Below are 16,754 nucleotides of genomic sequence, written 5' to 3' on the forward strand. Positions count from 1 at the left end.
AAATAGTGCAACAAATACACTAATATGGTCCGATTGCGACGAAATTACAAATTCTGAACCAAGTAGCGAACATTTTATTTTTATGTTTTAAAAAATTAAAATGTTTAAATATGTTTTAAAAAGAAAAAAAAATCATTTAAATAACAAAAATATTTTTTATTACTTTATAATTAATTTAACATTTTTTTAAAGAGTTATAACAATTTTTCTAAAATTAAATAGTTTAACAGTTTCAGACGATTTACTTCTTCTTGTAAATGTAACCACCATTGGCAGCGTATTGAGTATCAGTTACAGTAGGGACAGAGTAGGTTTGTTGAACAGCTGGAGCTGAGTAGGTGGTCTGGACAGCTGGTGCGGAGTAGGTGGTCTGAACAGCTGGGGCAGAGTAGGTTTGTTGAACAACTGGAGCAGAGTAGGTGGTTTGAACAGCTGGGGCAGAGTAGGTTTGTTGGACAGCAGGCGCGGAATAGGTGGTTTGGACTGCTGGAGCTGAGTAGGTTTGTTGGACAGCAGGAGCAGAGTAGCTTACAGAAGGAGCGGAGTAGGTGGTTTGTACAGCTGGGACGGAGTAGGTTTCTTGAACAGCTGGAGCAGAGTAGGTTTGTTGGACAACTGGGGCAGAGTAGCTTACACTGGGAGCAGAGTAGGTTTGTTGAACAGCTGGGGCAGAGTAGGTTTCTTGGACGGCTGGGGCAGAGTAGGTTTGTTGAACAGCTGGGGCAGAGTAGGTTTCTTGGACAGCTGGGGCAGAGTAGGTTTGTTGGACGGAGTAGGTTTGTTGAACAGCTGGGGCAGTGTAGGTTTGTTGGACAGTTTGTTGTTGAACGGGAGGCAAGTATTCAGTGACTGGGGCAACAGCGTGGTGTTCATGATGTTCGTGGTATTGAACGGTTTGTTGAACAGGAGCGGTGTAAGTCTGTTGAACTGTGGCAGCTGGTACGGAATAGGTGGTTTCAACGCTAGTACGTTGAGGTGGCAAGTATTTCTTGGACAAGTGGCTGACATCGGCGGCAGCGACAGCCAATAGAGCGAAAGCAATGAAGAATTTCTGCAAAGATAAGGCACACATATTTTTATTTTTCAAACTATATTTTTAGGAACTAATAAAATACACTTGATGCATTATTCATAAAAAATCACATTCACACAATTTTTCACATAATGCAAAACATATTGTTGATTAATTTAATCCGATTAACTCAATCAATATTGTCGATGTTCGAAGTGCTCCTTGGATTTTCAACTAACCATTTTAAATTATGAAATGGTTCTATAAAAATTGACTAGAGAAGTAGTTTACAGATTGAAGTAAACGTTGAAACTGATGCTGTTGATCATCATCGGCGATTAATTTATACTAGAGCATCGTTGATGTTAATACAACACTAATTTCCGCTGTTGTCTAAACATTTCAAGCAAAGCAAAGAGTTTCGGTGTGTTAGTTTGTGATTTTTTTATGTTGAAAAAATCTCATAAATTAAATGGTAATTTGCTTACCACCAGGGACGTATGAAATTATTTGTTTTTTTTGTTTTCTCTAAATAAGTTTAGTTTTGCAACAGAAAATTTTGAATTCCAGTAGAATTCTTTAAATTTCTTCTTGTTTGTCCATAATATGTTCTGTACGTTTTGCAACATCTTTCATCTCGATATAAAGTCTGGATTCCTCATAATTGCAATTTTGTGGTATTCCATTTTTTCGTGGACGGTAAAGCATTTAGTGGCATATTTGTAATTTTTAAGAGGGTGCGACAGAAGTAATTTTGGCACCTTCGCACCCTCTTAAAAATTGGAATCTCTTTGAGGGGAAGTAAAGACTCTGGAATACTGTCCTTAGACGTAGATAATCCGAATCAAACGAAATTTGAGAGCGTTGTTGTAAGATAGATTAATTTTAAATGTAGTTTCGATGTTTCGAGACAAAGAATAAAATAATCTAAGTTAAATTACACTGCAAGTCCCAAAACAAACTATATATTTATATTCAATAGTTTTTATGACCTTTACGGTATAAAAATAACTAGAGGCAGCAACAAAATTGTTGTTATTATTGATAATTTTATACTGTAAATTTCTTAAAATCTATTGAATATACATATATTGTTTGTTTTTGGGGCTTGCAGTAGAATTTGACGTAGAATATTTTATTCTTTGACATAATATTACTAAATTTAATGCGCTTAGTCAAAAAGGAGTGGGAAATGTCTTTGAAAAAAAATACACGAACTTCTTGAATATTTTGTTCAAAATATATTCGGAAATACATATATATACAGATACCAGCAAAGTGCCCGCTACTTCGTCTGCGGAAATGGAATACAAAAAATAAATAAATAAATAAATATTTCATATGTAATCGTGAATACTGTAAATTTGTTGGACTATAGTTTGTGATTTAGTACCGTTTATACACATAAACACTATTTTTCGAAATCTCTCTTACTTCCATTACACAGATTAAAACCAGTAAGGAAAGTAGTAAAGTCGGACGGAGCCGACTATATGATACCCTTCACCACTTTGGGTATATTCAACAGATGGAGTCCTAACAGACGTCGCATTTTTTAAGGACCATAAACGTGAAATTAAACATGTCATTCTGCAACCTATATTAAATTTTGGTCACATATAGAGTTGCTTCTTACAATGGAACAAAATTATGTAAATAAATTTAAAGCAAAATATCGAAATCTAAACCGATTTCATCGAAACTTGCCACATCTTAGGTTACAGTTATTTCATTATGTTTTTTTGCATTCGGCCACATTTTAAGTTCTTTATTTACTTATAAATCCAAATTTCGTGCAAATGGAAGGATATATAGGGACTTTGGTGCACTATTTACCTAAAATCAGACGAAAATATATATGGGAGCTATATCTAAATCTGAACCGATTTTCACGAAATTTAACACACACCGTTCTAGATTTAATTCAGTACGCTGTGCTAAATTTCGTGCAAATCGAAGGATATATAGGGACTTTGGTGCACTATTTACCTAAAATCGGACGAAATATATATGGGAGCAACATCTAAATCTGAACCGATTTTCACGAAATTTAACGCACATCGTTCTAGACTTAATGCAGTACGCTGTGCCAAATTTCGTGCAAATGGAAGGAAATATAGGGACTTTGGTGCACTATTTACCTAAAATTGGACGAAAATATATATAGGAGCTATATCTAAATCTGAACCGATTTTCACGAAATTTAACACACATCGTTCTAGGCTTAATTCAGTACGCTGTGCCAAATTTCGTTCAAATCGAAATATATATAGGGACTTTGGTACACTATTTACCTTAAATCGGACGAAAATATATATGGGAGCTATATCTAAATCTTTCCCAATTTCAATAGGGTTCGTCGTTGGGCCAAATAAGTGAACTGTGTCAAATTTCATCCACATGGGATCACAAATGCGACCTGTACTTTGTTAACAAAAATACATGGACGGACAGACGGACATGCAAAAGTCGACTTAAAAAGTGATTCTATGCATAATCTCAAAAGGAACCATGTGTCTATCTCGTTTCCTTTTGCCTGTTACAAACATATGCACAAAGACATAATACCCTGTACCACAGTGTGGTGAAGGGTATAAATATATCAGAATTCCAATTATTGGTTTCAGCAAATACGTACAGGTTCCATATTTACTACCATTTAGCACTTTTCGAATACATAACCAGTAAGGAAAGTAGTAAAGTCGGACGGAGCCGACTATATGATACCCTTCACCACTTTGAGTATATTCAACAGATGAATCCTAACAGAAGTCGCATTTTTAAAGAACCAGTAAAATGAAATTGGAACCATAAACACGTCATTCTGCAACCGATATTAAATTGTTCATTTGGTCAGATATAGAAGTTATATCTAAATCTGAACCGATTTCATTCTAGACCTAATTTGTCTGTGCCAAATTTCGTGCTTAAATCGACTCAAAAAGTGATTTTATGCATATTCTCAAAAGGAACCATATGTCTGTCTCGTTTCCTTTTGCATGTTACAAATATATGCACAGACATAATACCCTGTACCAGAAAAAAGAATTTGGTTCAAGAACCTCAAAACCTGGGGGCTACCAGAAACAATTAACCAATAATTATAATTTATAGTGGAGAGATGTGCTACCTAATAAGAAGTACTAAATTACTGTCAATTTGGTCGAAAAATACGATCAGAAACCCAAAATACCAAAAATTTGGGGGTACCGTTATATGGGGAGTACCAGAAAAACTGGACCTATATTTATAATTTTTAGTGGAGTAATTTTGTACCCAATAAGAACCCAATGTACAAAATTTCAGAGAATTCAGTTATAAAACGAGCCCAAGAACCCGAAAAAATGGACCTTTATTTATAATGTTTGGTAGGGAGATTTGCTACACAATAAGAACACAAAGTACCAAATTTCAGCGAATTCGGTCGAAAAATGCAATCAAGAACCTCAAAATACCGCAAATTTGGGGGTACCCTTATATGAGGGCTATCCGAAAAAATTGACCTTTATTTATAATTTTTGGTAGGGAGATTTGCTACCCAATAACAACACAAAGTACAAAATTTCAGCGAATTCGGTCGGAAAATGCGATCAAAACCCCCAAAATACCGAAAATTGGGGGTACCCTTATATGGGGGCTATCCGAAAAAATGGACCATTATTTATAATTTTTGGTAGAGAGATTTGCTACCCAGTAAGAACTCAAAGTACCAAATTTCAGCAAATTCAGTTAAAAACGCGCTCAAGAACCTCAAAATACCGAAAATTTTGGGGTACCCTTATATGGGAGCTATGCCTAAACGTGGACCGATTTTCTCCAATTTCAATAGGGTTCGTCCTTGGGCCAATTAAGTGACCTCTGCCAAATTTCATCCAAATCGGATCATAAATGCGAACTGTACATTGTTAACAAAAATACATGGACGGACGGACGGACGGACGGACGGACAGACGGACATGCATAAATCGACTCAGAAAGTGATTCTGTGCATATTCTCATTTCTTCTTCATCTCGATTATTTTTGCCTGTTACAAACATATGCACAAAGACATTATACCCTGTACCACAGTGTGGTGAAGGGTATAATTACTCATTTTCAAGACTACCTCCATATCATCACCACTAAATTTTAGGTTTCCAGCTCTCTCCGTTACCCAAATCCAAATTTAGTGCATTTGCTATTCTATTTAATATTCGTATACATCAATTCGAGTTTCCAAAGTTATCTCCATAGCTCAGTATACACTTCAACAGTAATCTAAATTCCAAATCTCAGGATCCAACCAAATTTAGTGTCATCATGCTCATAAGTAAGAATTTCTAAAACTATATCAATCTTGCCCTCTTAATTCCACCAAAGTCCAAATTATACCAAATTTAGTATTTTTCGTACTCATAAATCAAAATTTAAGAATTCCAGCTCTGTCTGTTTACCAACAACAAAATTGTACCAGATTTGGTACCACAGTACTTTTCGTAATCATATTCCAAACTGAATCTAAACTCCCACAGTAACCTAAGTTGCAACTTTCAGGATTCGAATTCTACCCGTTCACCAAAGTCCAAATGGTACCATATTTTGAGCTTTTCGTACCCATAAGTACGAATTTCCAAAACTACCTCAGTCATGCACTCCAATAATAACCTTAAGTCTACATTTAAGGATTCCAGCGCTATCCGTTCATCAACAACCAAATTAAACCTAATTATACCCTACACAACTATGTTGTCAGGGTATTATAGCTTTGTGCAGCCTTAAAAGTTTGTAACGCCGCGAAATATTGGTCCTAGACCCACCTTTAAGTATACCGATCGTCATATCTCGACTAGCTGAGTTGATCTAGACATGTGTGTCCGTCCGTCCGTCCGTCCGTCTGTCCATTATAATTTGTAAACACGATACAGGCCACAGTTATGGACCAATCTTCACGAAATTTTGCATGTAGGATGGGTTCTGGCCAATGAAGACCCCTATTGTTTTTGGGAAGGATCGGCTAATATTTAGGGGATGAAATGGACCAAATACTAATTTTTTCGGTTTTTCTGGTCGCTCCAAAGGCCGCAATAATGGCCCGAACTTCGTGATATTTTGCATGGAAAAGGGGATCGGGCCAAATAATAAGCATGCCTGTTTTGATAAAGATCGGTCAATATTTAGCGGGTCAAATGGACCCTGACTTTTGTGTGAAAAATGACAAAATTTGTATTCTATAGCGTATATATTTACCCCTGAAGGACATAGACCCGAGAAGTTGATATTATATCCACGAGCAGTCGTTGACCTTTAAATTAATACCAATTATATTGTTGTATGTGCTCGGATGTGGGAGTTACACCTAAATATTCACAGGTATCTCCGTATTCCTATATTATTTAGTAACCCATTATTACTCTAGAGAGGGGAAATACAGCACTGATCGCTTTGAAATGTTTCATGAGGTTCCAGTTATGGTCAAGGACAACGCCTATAATTTTCGGTGATGATCAGATAATAATTTTGGAATGAATTGGACCAAAAACTTAATTTTTTGTGTTATTTTCGAGTCGATCTTTAGACCACAAATGAAAGCCGAACATCACAACACAACCCACGGTGAAGGGAATCTGGACAATAGCTGTACTGAATAATCGTAATATTCGGAAAATATGTCAGTGCGAGGAAGAGGAGCTGTTTACCTCTAATCGAGCAAGAGGGTGCAAAAATCACGAAATATTGCCCAGGCTCAGAATAAACATTCGCAGAAAATTTGAGTTCCGTGGTAGTTGTGTAGGGTATCGTATGGTCGGCCCCGTCCAACTATACTGCTCCGCTCACTGGTTTAGTACCATATATTACTTTCCGTAGACGTATGTACGAGTTTATAAAACTTCCTCAATTCCACACTCCAACAGTAATTATACCCTACACAACTATGTTGTCAGGGTATTATAGCTTTGTGCAGCCCCAAAAGTTTGTAACGCCGCGAAATATTGGTCCTAGACGCACCTTTAAGTATACCGATCGTCATATCTCGACTAGCTGAGTCGATCAAGACATGTGTGTCCGTCCGTCCGTCCGTCTGTCCATTATAATTTGTAAACACGATACAGGCCACAGTTATGGACCAATCTTCACGAAATTTTGCATGTAGGATGGGTTCTGGCCAATGAAGACCCCTATTGTTTTTGATAAAGATCGGTTAATATTTAGGGGATGAAATGGACCAAATACTAAATTTTTGTCGCTTTTTCTGGTCGCTCCAGAGGCCGCAGTTTTGGTCCGAACATCGTGAAATTTTTCATGGAGAAGAGGATCGGGGCTAAGAATAAGCATACCAGTTTGATAAAGATCGGTCAATATTTAGCGGGTCAAATGGACCCTGACTTTTGTGTGAAAAATTACAAAATTTTTATTCTGGGACGTATATACTTGCTCCTGAAGGACATATACTCGAGATGTTGATAGTATGTCCAAGATGAGTTGTTGACCCTCAAATTGATACCAATTATATGGCTGTATATACTCCGATGGGGGAGTTATACGTAATTAAGTGAAGGTGACTATGTGCATATTATTACTGCTATTCCATTAGGGGACGGAAATGTATCGCTGATCGCTTTGAAAGTGTACATGAAGTTCCGATTATGGTCAAGGACGACGCTTATAGTTTTCGGTGAAGTTGAGATTTCATTCAGGGGGTGCAATGAACCGAAAACTTTAATTTAGTCAGATTTTCTAGTCGCTTTAGAGGCAATTATTATATACAGAACATGATATATTTTACAAGGTGAAGGGGATCTGACCAAATACTTAGAGCGGCTGTTTAGATGATGATCGGTCAATTTTCCGAGGGTCAAATCAACCAAAACCTAAAGTGACCAATTTTTTATTCTATGGCGTAAAAATTCTCTTCAAGAAAAAAACATTTTGGAAAATATGCAAGACTTAGAAATAGGCGTTGTTGATCTATAATCTGTAAAACGGGTGCAAATATCACGAAATATTGACCAGGCTCAGGATATAGAACCGCCGAAAGTGTGATTTTCGTGGTAGTTGTGTAGGGTATCATATGGTCGGCCCCGTTCGACTATACTGCTCCGCTCACTGGTTTTATTCATAAATTTCAGAATCCCAGCCCTATCCGTTCACATAAATCCGAATTGTAGCGTATTGAGTACCATTTAGTACCTTTCGTACTTTAAGTTTGAATTTTTAACACTGTCTCAATCCTGTACTCTAACAGTAATTTTATTTTCAAATATAATATATCTTTTCATTGAAATCTAAATTGTACTAAACTTAGTACCAATCCTACACTCCACCCCTAATTCCAAATTTTACGATTCCCGCTCACACAAAACGAATTGTACCCTATTTAGTACTATTTAGTGTTTCTCCTATCCATAAGTATGAAATTCAAATACTACCTTAATCCTGCAATTTGCATTCCAAATTTAAGTTTTCCATCTCTATCCGTTCGCTCTAATCTAAACTGTACCAAATTTAGTACAATTAATGACAAATTTTCAGGATCTCAACCCTATCCGTTAACACAAAAAAGATTTGTCAACTATTGGGTACCATTTAGTACTTTTGTTTCTATAGTTAAGCCTACCTCAATCCTACACTCCAACAGTTATTTTAATTCAAAAATTCTGGAGTCCAACTCTATTCAAACATAATCAAGTTGTACCAAATATAGTGTGTACTAAATGGTACACATAAGTACCATGCTTCCATATCTCAAATCTATATTCCAAAAGCAATTATTATTCCAAATTTTAGTTTTCCAGTCCAAACCCAAAGTGTACCAAATCTAGTGCCGTTTAGTACTTTTCGTACACATAAATACGAATTTCCAAATTGTACTAAATTTAGTACCATTTAGTACTTTTTGTACCAATAAGTACGAATTTCCAAAATCTACCTCAATTCTACATTGCAACAGTCATTTTAATTCCCAATTTCAAGACTCCAGTTCTATCTGTGAACCGAAATCCAACTCGCCCCAAATTTAGTACCATTAAGTACTTTTCGTACACATAAGTACGATTTTTTAAAACTACCTCAATTCTGTACTCCAACAGTAGTCCTAATTCCGATTTTCAGAATTCCATCTATATACACTCAACTAAATGCAAATAGTACCAAATTTAGTACCATTTTGTAGTTTTTATAAAAATAAGTACGAAATTCTTAAACCATTTCCATACATCAACACCACTTCCCAACCTGTATTCCATATCAAATTTCAAGATTTTAGCTTTATATGTTCAATATATGTAAAATTAGAGGTTTAGTACTTTTAGTACAATTATAGGTCAAATTTCCATAAAACCCTTTTGTACATCTTTCAAACATTCCATCAGTGACCCACATTCAAAATTTCAGAATTCTAGCGTTCGCCTAATACAAAGGGTACCATATTTGGTACATTTCGTACCCTTCTATATCGAATTTCCAAAAACCCAGCCTTATCTCACGCCTACACACCAACAACAACCCACACTAAAAATTCAAGGATTTCAAGAAATCATAATTCGAAAATTATCAAAATTCTTGAAAATGTGGAATATATATCTGAACCGATGTTACCCAATTTCACCGGGTTTTCAAAATTTGACTGTATATTGTTCGAAAATTTGATATATGACCACATTTTACAATACAGTTTGATGTTCAAGATTTCGTCATAGCGACGGACGACGAAGCAACTGTCTTGAGAATATCATACTTGGTTGAGAACTCATTTACGGATCAGGCGGAAATAAATTTATGATAAATACATAATGCGTTAGAAAAATATACGTCTTAAAAATTAAGTATAATTCATTTAAACAAAAAATATACATTTTTAATTATTTATTTAAAATTCTCTTTTATTAAAGAGTTATAACAATTATTCTAAAAACTAAATAGTTTCACAGTTTCAAACGATTTACTTCTTCTTGTAAATGTAACCACCGTTGGGAGCATATTGAGTATCAGTGACAGCAGGGTAGGTTTGTTGAACAGCTGGGGCAGAGTAGGTGGTTTGGACAGCTGGTGCGGAGTAGGTTTGTTGGACAGCAGGAGCTGAGTAGGTGGTTTGAACAGCTGGGGCAGAGTAGGTTTGTTGGACAGCTGGAGCAGAGTAGGTGGTTTGAACAGCTGGGGCAGAGTAAGTTTGTTGGACAGCAGGAGCTGAGTAGGTGGTTTGGACAGCTGGGGCAGAGTAGGTTTGTTGGACAGCAGGAGCTGAGTAGGTGGTTTGAACAGCTGGGGCAGAGTAGGTTTGTTGGACAACAGGAGCAGAGTAGCTTACAGAAGGAGCGGAGTAGGTGGTTTGGACAGCTGGGGCAGAGTAGGTTTCTTGAACAGCTGGGGCAGAGTAGCTTACACTGGGAGCAGAGTAGGTGGTCTGAACAGCTGGGGCAGAGTAGGTTTGTTGAACAGCTGGGGCAGAGTAGGTTTCTTGGACAGCTGGAGCAGAGTAGGTTTGTTGGACGGAGTAGGTTTGTTGAACAGCTGGGGCAGTGTAGGTTTGTTGAACAGCGGGGGCAGTGTAGGTTTGTTGGACAGTTTGTTGTTGAACGGGAGGCAAGTATTCAGTGACTGGGGCAACAGCGTGGTGTTCATGATGTTCGTGGTATTGAACGGCTTGTTGAACTGGAGCGGTGTAAGTCTGTTGAACTGTGGCAGATGGTACGGAATAGGTGGTTTCAAAGCTGTTACGTTGAGGTGGCAAGTATTTCTTGGACAAGTGGCTGACATCGGCGGCAGCGACAGCCAAAAGAGCGAAAGCAATGAAGAATTTCTGCAATGATAAGGCACATATATTTTTAGTTTATTTTCTAAAGTATAGTTTTAGGAACTAATAAAAACGCTTGATTCAATATTTATAAAAAATCACATTCGCACATTCTTTCACATAATGCAAAATATATTTTTGATTAATTTAATCCGATAATCTAATCAATTTTTTTATGTTCAAAATGTTCTTTGGATTTTCAACTAACCATTTTAAATTATGAATTGGTTCTAAAAATTTGACTAGTGATGTAGTTTACAGACTGAAGTAAACGTTGAAACTGATGCTGTTGGTCATCATCGGCGATTAATTTATACTAAGGCATCATTGGTGTTGATACAACATAGTTTCCTCAGTTGACCAAACATTTCAAGCAAAGCAAAGAGTCAATGGTGACAAAAACGCACGTTTCATAATTCTCTGTGTGTTAGTGTGTGATTTTTTTATGTTGAAAAAAATCCCATAAATTAAATGGTAATTTGCCTACCACAAACCTATTGGTATAGTTTAAGTAAATGTTTAACACACGTACACACACACACACAAAACCTGGCCACAGTATGCCAATACAAATGCTAATAAACTTCATTCGCAGCATCTGCCATCAACCATCTACATAATTAGCCCCTATACGCATTGACGAAGACAAATGTGACCGGCGGCTCATCATGGAAGTAAGAAATAAAAGCCTAAAACTTGTTTACAACCCATCTTCGGCTGGACAGAGGTGCAATTTTTTATTGTTTACAGCCATTTGATGTTTATAGAATTCAATGATTGAAAAGACCTTCCTGAAAAAGATTACATATTCCAGCAATACTCCTACATTTATTGGCGATGCACTTTACCGAACTTGACATTTATGATAGAGTATCAAATTTAAATGTAAATTTTTGTTTTATTCAAATGAACAAAAGACTGCTGAAATACACTTCAATCTTGTTGGTAAACAAAATATAAATCGGTTACGTCTGTATAAATTAATCGTCTATCATGGTGTTGACAACAATAATTCGATACTTTCGAATTAGTATCGATAGAGTGGTGTTAAGGTCAAGATAGTCTTTATATTTGGTTTAGCGCTGAAAAGGAAGTTCGTCAAAAAATTAATTTTGTATGATAGTCGGATATTTGTAAGTGATCGGGTAAATGAAAAAAATGTATCAATCGTTATGATCTATCTCGGAAAATTAGTGAAAAATTCGAAACGTGTAGTATTCTTATCAACTGGAAAAAACGTAGCTAGGTTTAGCCAGGCAGAACTTTTTTATAACATGGAGTGCGTTCAAACTACCCAAATCTGTCGGGACATTTATTTAAAAAAATTTAAGGGCAAATTATCGATCAGAAAATATCAAGGTTTTTCATAATCAGGTTGAATATTTCGGACACCGAAAATGAGGCCAGGACCTTTATATAGGAGCTATATCAACATGGAATGCCAAATTACAACAACTAAGGTGTTAAAAGCTTCTAGGATTATAAAATATCTAAAATTACGCTGGGAGTTATATTAAAAATATTTTACTCGCCAAAAACACAGTACCCCAAATAAGAACCACCATGATTTGATATAATGAGTTTAGGATTATAACAATAGGTGGGAGTACATATATTTGATAGATAATTATATTGAAATGAGAACTATATTGTATTGGTTTCGGTTTATAAGCAAATTATCCTGGGATCATGAAAATAGGGCAGGATTTTTATATGAGGACTATATCCAAACATGGACCACAGGGCGTTGCATTCTACAAATATATACACATACAAACATATGCAGTGGCAGAGTAGGTGGTTTTAACAGCCTGGTCAGGTATGCTGGAAAGCAGGATCTGGTGATTTGAACAGCTAAGGCAGAGTAGGTTTATTGGGCAGCAGAAGTAGATTAGCTTACAGAAGGGGCCTGTTGACAGCAGAATTGATGTATGTGGTTTGGACAGCTGGAGCGGAGTAGGTTTCTCGAACAACTGGACCAGAGTAGTGGGGAACAATTATTCAGTGACTGTAGTGATGAAACGTTTTACAGGAGTAGCATTGTCAACCAAAATGAAATTTATTGGTATTTCAGGGTATATATGGGTAAAATAAATTCGTACATACTATGAGGTACATAATGTAATTAGTTTGTTGTATTTATGTAGCACATATATATTCTCAAACCAGTAAGGAAAGTAGTAAAGTCGGACGGGGCCGACTATATGATACCCTTCATCACTTCGGGCATAATAGATGGTATCCTAACAGTCGTCGCATTTTTGAATGACCATTAATATGAAATTAAGCAAGTCATTTTGGTCAGATATAGAGTTTCTTACAATGGGTCAAAATTATATAAATAAATTTAAAGCAAAATATCGAAATCTAAACCGATTTCATCGAAACTTGTCAAATGTTAGGTTACACTTATTTCTGTATGTTTTGTGCATTCGGCCACATTTTGAGTTCTACATTTACTTATAATCCGTGCAAATCGGAGGATATATAGGGGCATTTACATAAAATCGGACGAACATATATATGGGATCTATATTTAAATCTGAACCGATTTTCACGAAATTTAACACACATTTTTCTAGACTTAATTCAGTACTCTATGCCAAATTTCGTGCAAATCGAAGGATATATAGGGACTTTAATGCACTATTTACATTAAATCGGATGAATGCATATGAGAGCTATATTTAAATCTGAACCGATTTTTACGAAATTTAATACACATCGAAGGATATATAAGGTCTTTGGTGCACCATTTACATAAAATCGGACGAAAATATATATGGGAGCTATATCTAAATCTGAACCGATTTTCTCCAATTTCAATAGGGTTCGTCCTTGGGCCAAATAAATGAGCTGTGCCAACTTCCATATAATTCGAATCAAAAATGCGACCTGTACAATTTAACAATGACAGCCAGACGGATGGACGGACATGCATAATACGACTTACAAAGTGATTCTATGCATATTCTCAAAAGGAACCATGTGTCTATCTCGTTTCCTTTTGCCTGTTACAGACATATGCACAGAGACATAATAACCTGTATCACAGTGTGGTGAAGGGTATAAAAATATATTTTCTCAAATCCCCCAATAATTGTCTTGGGACAATTATTCGGAGATTAGCATAAAATATTGCGTCGATGTCCTAGGACCGGTTTATTAGTTTTGAACTCGGAATGAAACATGATAATACAGAAATGAAAAACATCCATATTAAGTTAGGGGTATGTTAATATCCCGATTTGCAGGATCTAATCAGTTCACATCATGATGGCGGATATACAAATATCGAGTCGGCATCGTTTAACATCATTTTACTACTTAATATTTATTTAATATATCTAAGATACCTTTCACTCATTTGTCATAACATGAGTAATTAACGGTTGGCTGTATCAATATTGGCATCATCTTTGCTGACACACCCCAATGTCATTTGCAAAAAAAGTGAATGTTATAAGCGTAATATGTTTTATCTTCAGTTCCGAAATAGTTTATTGGAACGGCTACTCACTTATTATTTTATTTGAAGTTTTTAACTTAAATGATTTTTTTTTTCAACTAAAACACCGGAATGAACATGAATTTGGAGTGCGATCATTGTTGAAAATTTTGGAAAAAATCTATATGGGCTATACCATATAGATTTTATCCATGTTTTCTTTTACATCGACTCCTCTAGTCGATGTAGACATGTGTGTCGGTCTGTCTGTCCATTATAATTTATAAACACCATACAGATCAATGTAACGAAATTTTGCATGTAGGATGGGTTATGGCTAAAGAAGACCCCTACTGTTTTTGATAATATTCTGTTAATATTTATACAAGCCATAATCAATCTTTCATGTAGGTTCTGTACAATGAAGGCCCTTATCGTTTTTGGTAAAGATCGGTTAATATTTAGGGGATGAAATGGACAAAACAATTTATTATTGTCTGATTTTCTGGTCCCTCCAGAGGCCGCAATTATGGCTCAAACATCGTGAAGTTGTACATGGAGAGGTGGATCGGGCTAAAGGATAAGCATGCCTGTTTTGATAAAGATCGGTCAATATTTAGCGGGTCAAATGGACCCTGACTTCTTTGTGAAAAATTACCCATGAAGGACATCAAACCGAGAAGTTGATAGTATATCCAAGAGGAGTGGTTGAACTTTAAATTGATACCAATTATATTGTCCCATGTACTCGGATTTGGGAATTACACTTAAATATTTATAAGTGATTACGTAATTATATATTATTTAGTAACTCATTGCTCTAATTATGTAAAAAAATGGCATCACTGGCCCATAGTGGGCTGTAAAAAATCCTAGTCTTAATCCGACAAACCTCTATCTTTCAAAGCTCTATCTTAAATATTGTGATCTCTGATGTGATGAATTGGACAGTTATACAATCATGACTAAATCAGCATAGTATTTTATTCTGATTTAGAGTATACGAGTTTCCGAGGTGCTGCAATAGCAATGACAATTTTAATATCCCTTCCACCTTAAAAATAAACTAATTTTGATGGCATGTACTACTCACGAAGCGGTTACCTACGCCAATGGTTTCTGTATTTAATGCATCTATAGTTGATTGAATAGCGGTCAAACGCGTGGTATATCGCTGTCTGATAAAATAGATTTTTTATTCAAATTCGAACATAAAATACACTTCGATTTAAATGAATGAAAACAATAAAATGAAATTTATTGCTGTTATCGACATTTCCGATCATAAGTTGTCGTACACTTTAGGTAATATAAAAATTTGGCATGTTAGTAGGTCACATGCACAGTGTTTAGCATGTTGATTTAAATAAATTGTATTCCTTATATAGTGTTTTTAAAGTAGCTGAATTTTTTATTAAGGTCTTGTAAATATTATGTGTAGGATGTATTTATCGTGAGGTTTTCTCTCCTAAATAAATAACAATAGGTAATTAAACGGTTTAATGATAATTTGAATATTAAGAAGTACAGACACATATTTTTTCAAAAGGCATGCCATTAACAACTGCTATTCTAAGCTGTTTATAAGGAAAACACGAAAAGAACTGGTTCAGATTTCGAAGAAATCTTCAAATACACAATAAAAAAACAAAATTATGAATATAATCCACTCCTAAGTCCTCTAATTTACATACACTATGCTGAACTACTACATATATTGTTGTTGTTTTATTTCAATTATTATTCATTAAAATGTGTAAATTCATAACCATCATGAGGGGAAGTACCCAAAATGGACCACAAAAAACATCATTATATATGTAGGTGCCCGTATGTCTTGTCTGGCAAAATGGCATTGTATGCCTATCGAATTCTCAGAAACCATCACAAAACAAAAATTTTGTTTTTTGCTGCCAAACATGGGTAAGCACATAATTTGACTAATTGTCTAGCTGACTGATCGACACATGTTTAGATTGAGAGCAACATCATTGTCATAACACACACACACGCGATCTTATTCAGTTTTACCTCGATATGACTAAGCATGAATATTATAACGTGATGAATATTTATGTTATCATATTGAAAGATGCATGCTGTTTACCATGGACGTAGTAGGTAGATTTTATTGGAGGGAATGAAGGCGCAAAAAAATAAATACGGAATGCATGAAAGACTTTTTAAAGTTCAAAACTCTTTTTGACGGATGCTGAATGTATGTATGACTTCCAAATTACATTCCACCTTATTGTGGAGGGTACAACACTATGAAATGTCTAAATATCGATTTCGCACAGGCCATATAAAAACAATATAAACTAAAGCTGGCAAAACGTTATTAAGTTTTTATACACCCCACCATGAGGACATTTAAAAAACTGTAATCGTTCGGAACTTACTATATGATGGGCTATGCCGAAGTCAATTTTTGATTTAATTTGACAACGAATAAGAACCAATCCCCTAATTACCGATATCCGATTATTGGTCGGAATAAATGCAACACATTGTAAATTCAAAA

General features: G+C 35.6%; 1 protein-coding gene across 1 annotated transcript in view; it reads right to left on the reverse strand.

Annotated features, from left to right (window-relative positions):
- Nucleotides 1-208: 208 nt before the first annotated feature.
- Nucleotides 209-16,754, reverse strand: part of LOC133335975 (paternally-expressed gene 3 protein-like) — a gene marked incomplete at its 5' end in the record, with an annotated part of 31,071 nt that continues 14,525 nt past the window's right edge. Inside the window, 3 exons of the mRNA XM_061544269.1 lie at nucleotides 209-548; nucleotides 603-650; nucleotides 10,103-10,414. Coding sequence (XP_061400253.1) covers nucleotides 242-548; nucleotides 603-650; nucleotides 10,103-10,414 — 667 coding nt within the window. The remainder of the gene's footprint in view (nucleotides 549-602; nucleotides 651-10,102; nucleotides 10,415-16,754) is intronic.

The sequence above is a fragment of the Musca vetustissima genome, unplaced genomic scaffold, assembly GCF_032173495.1.
Source record: "Musca vetustissima isolate MV318-11 ecotype Yass unplaced genomic scaffold, APGP_CSIRO_Mvet_v1 utg34393, whole genome shotgun sequence".
In the NCBI taxonomy this organism is placed as follows: Eukaryota; Metazoa; Arthropoda; class Insecta; order Diptera; family Muscidae; genus Musca; species Musca vetustissima.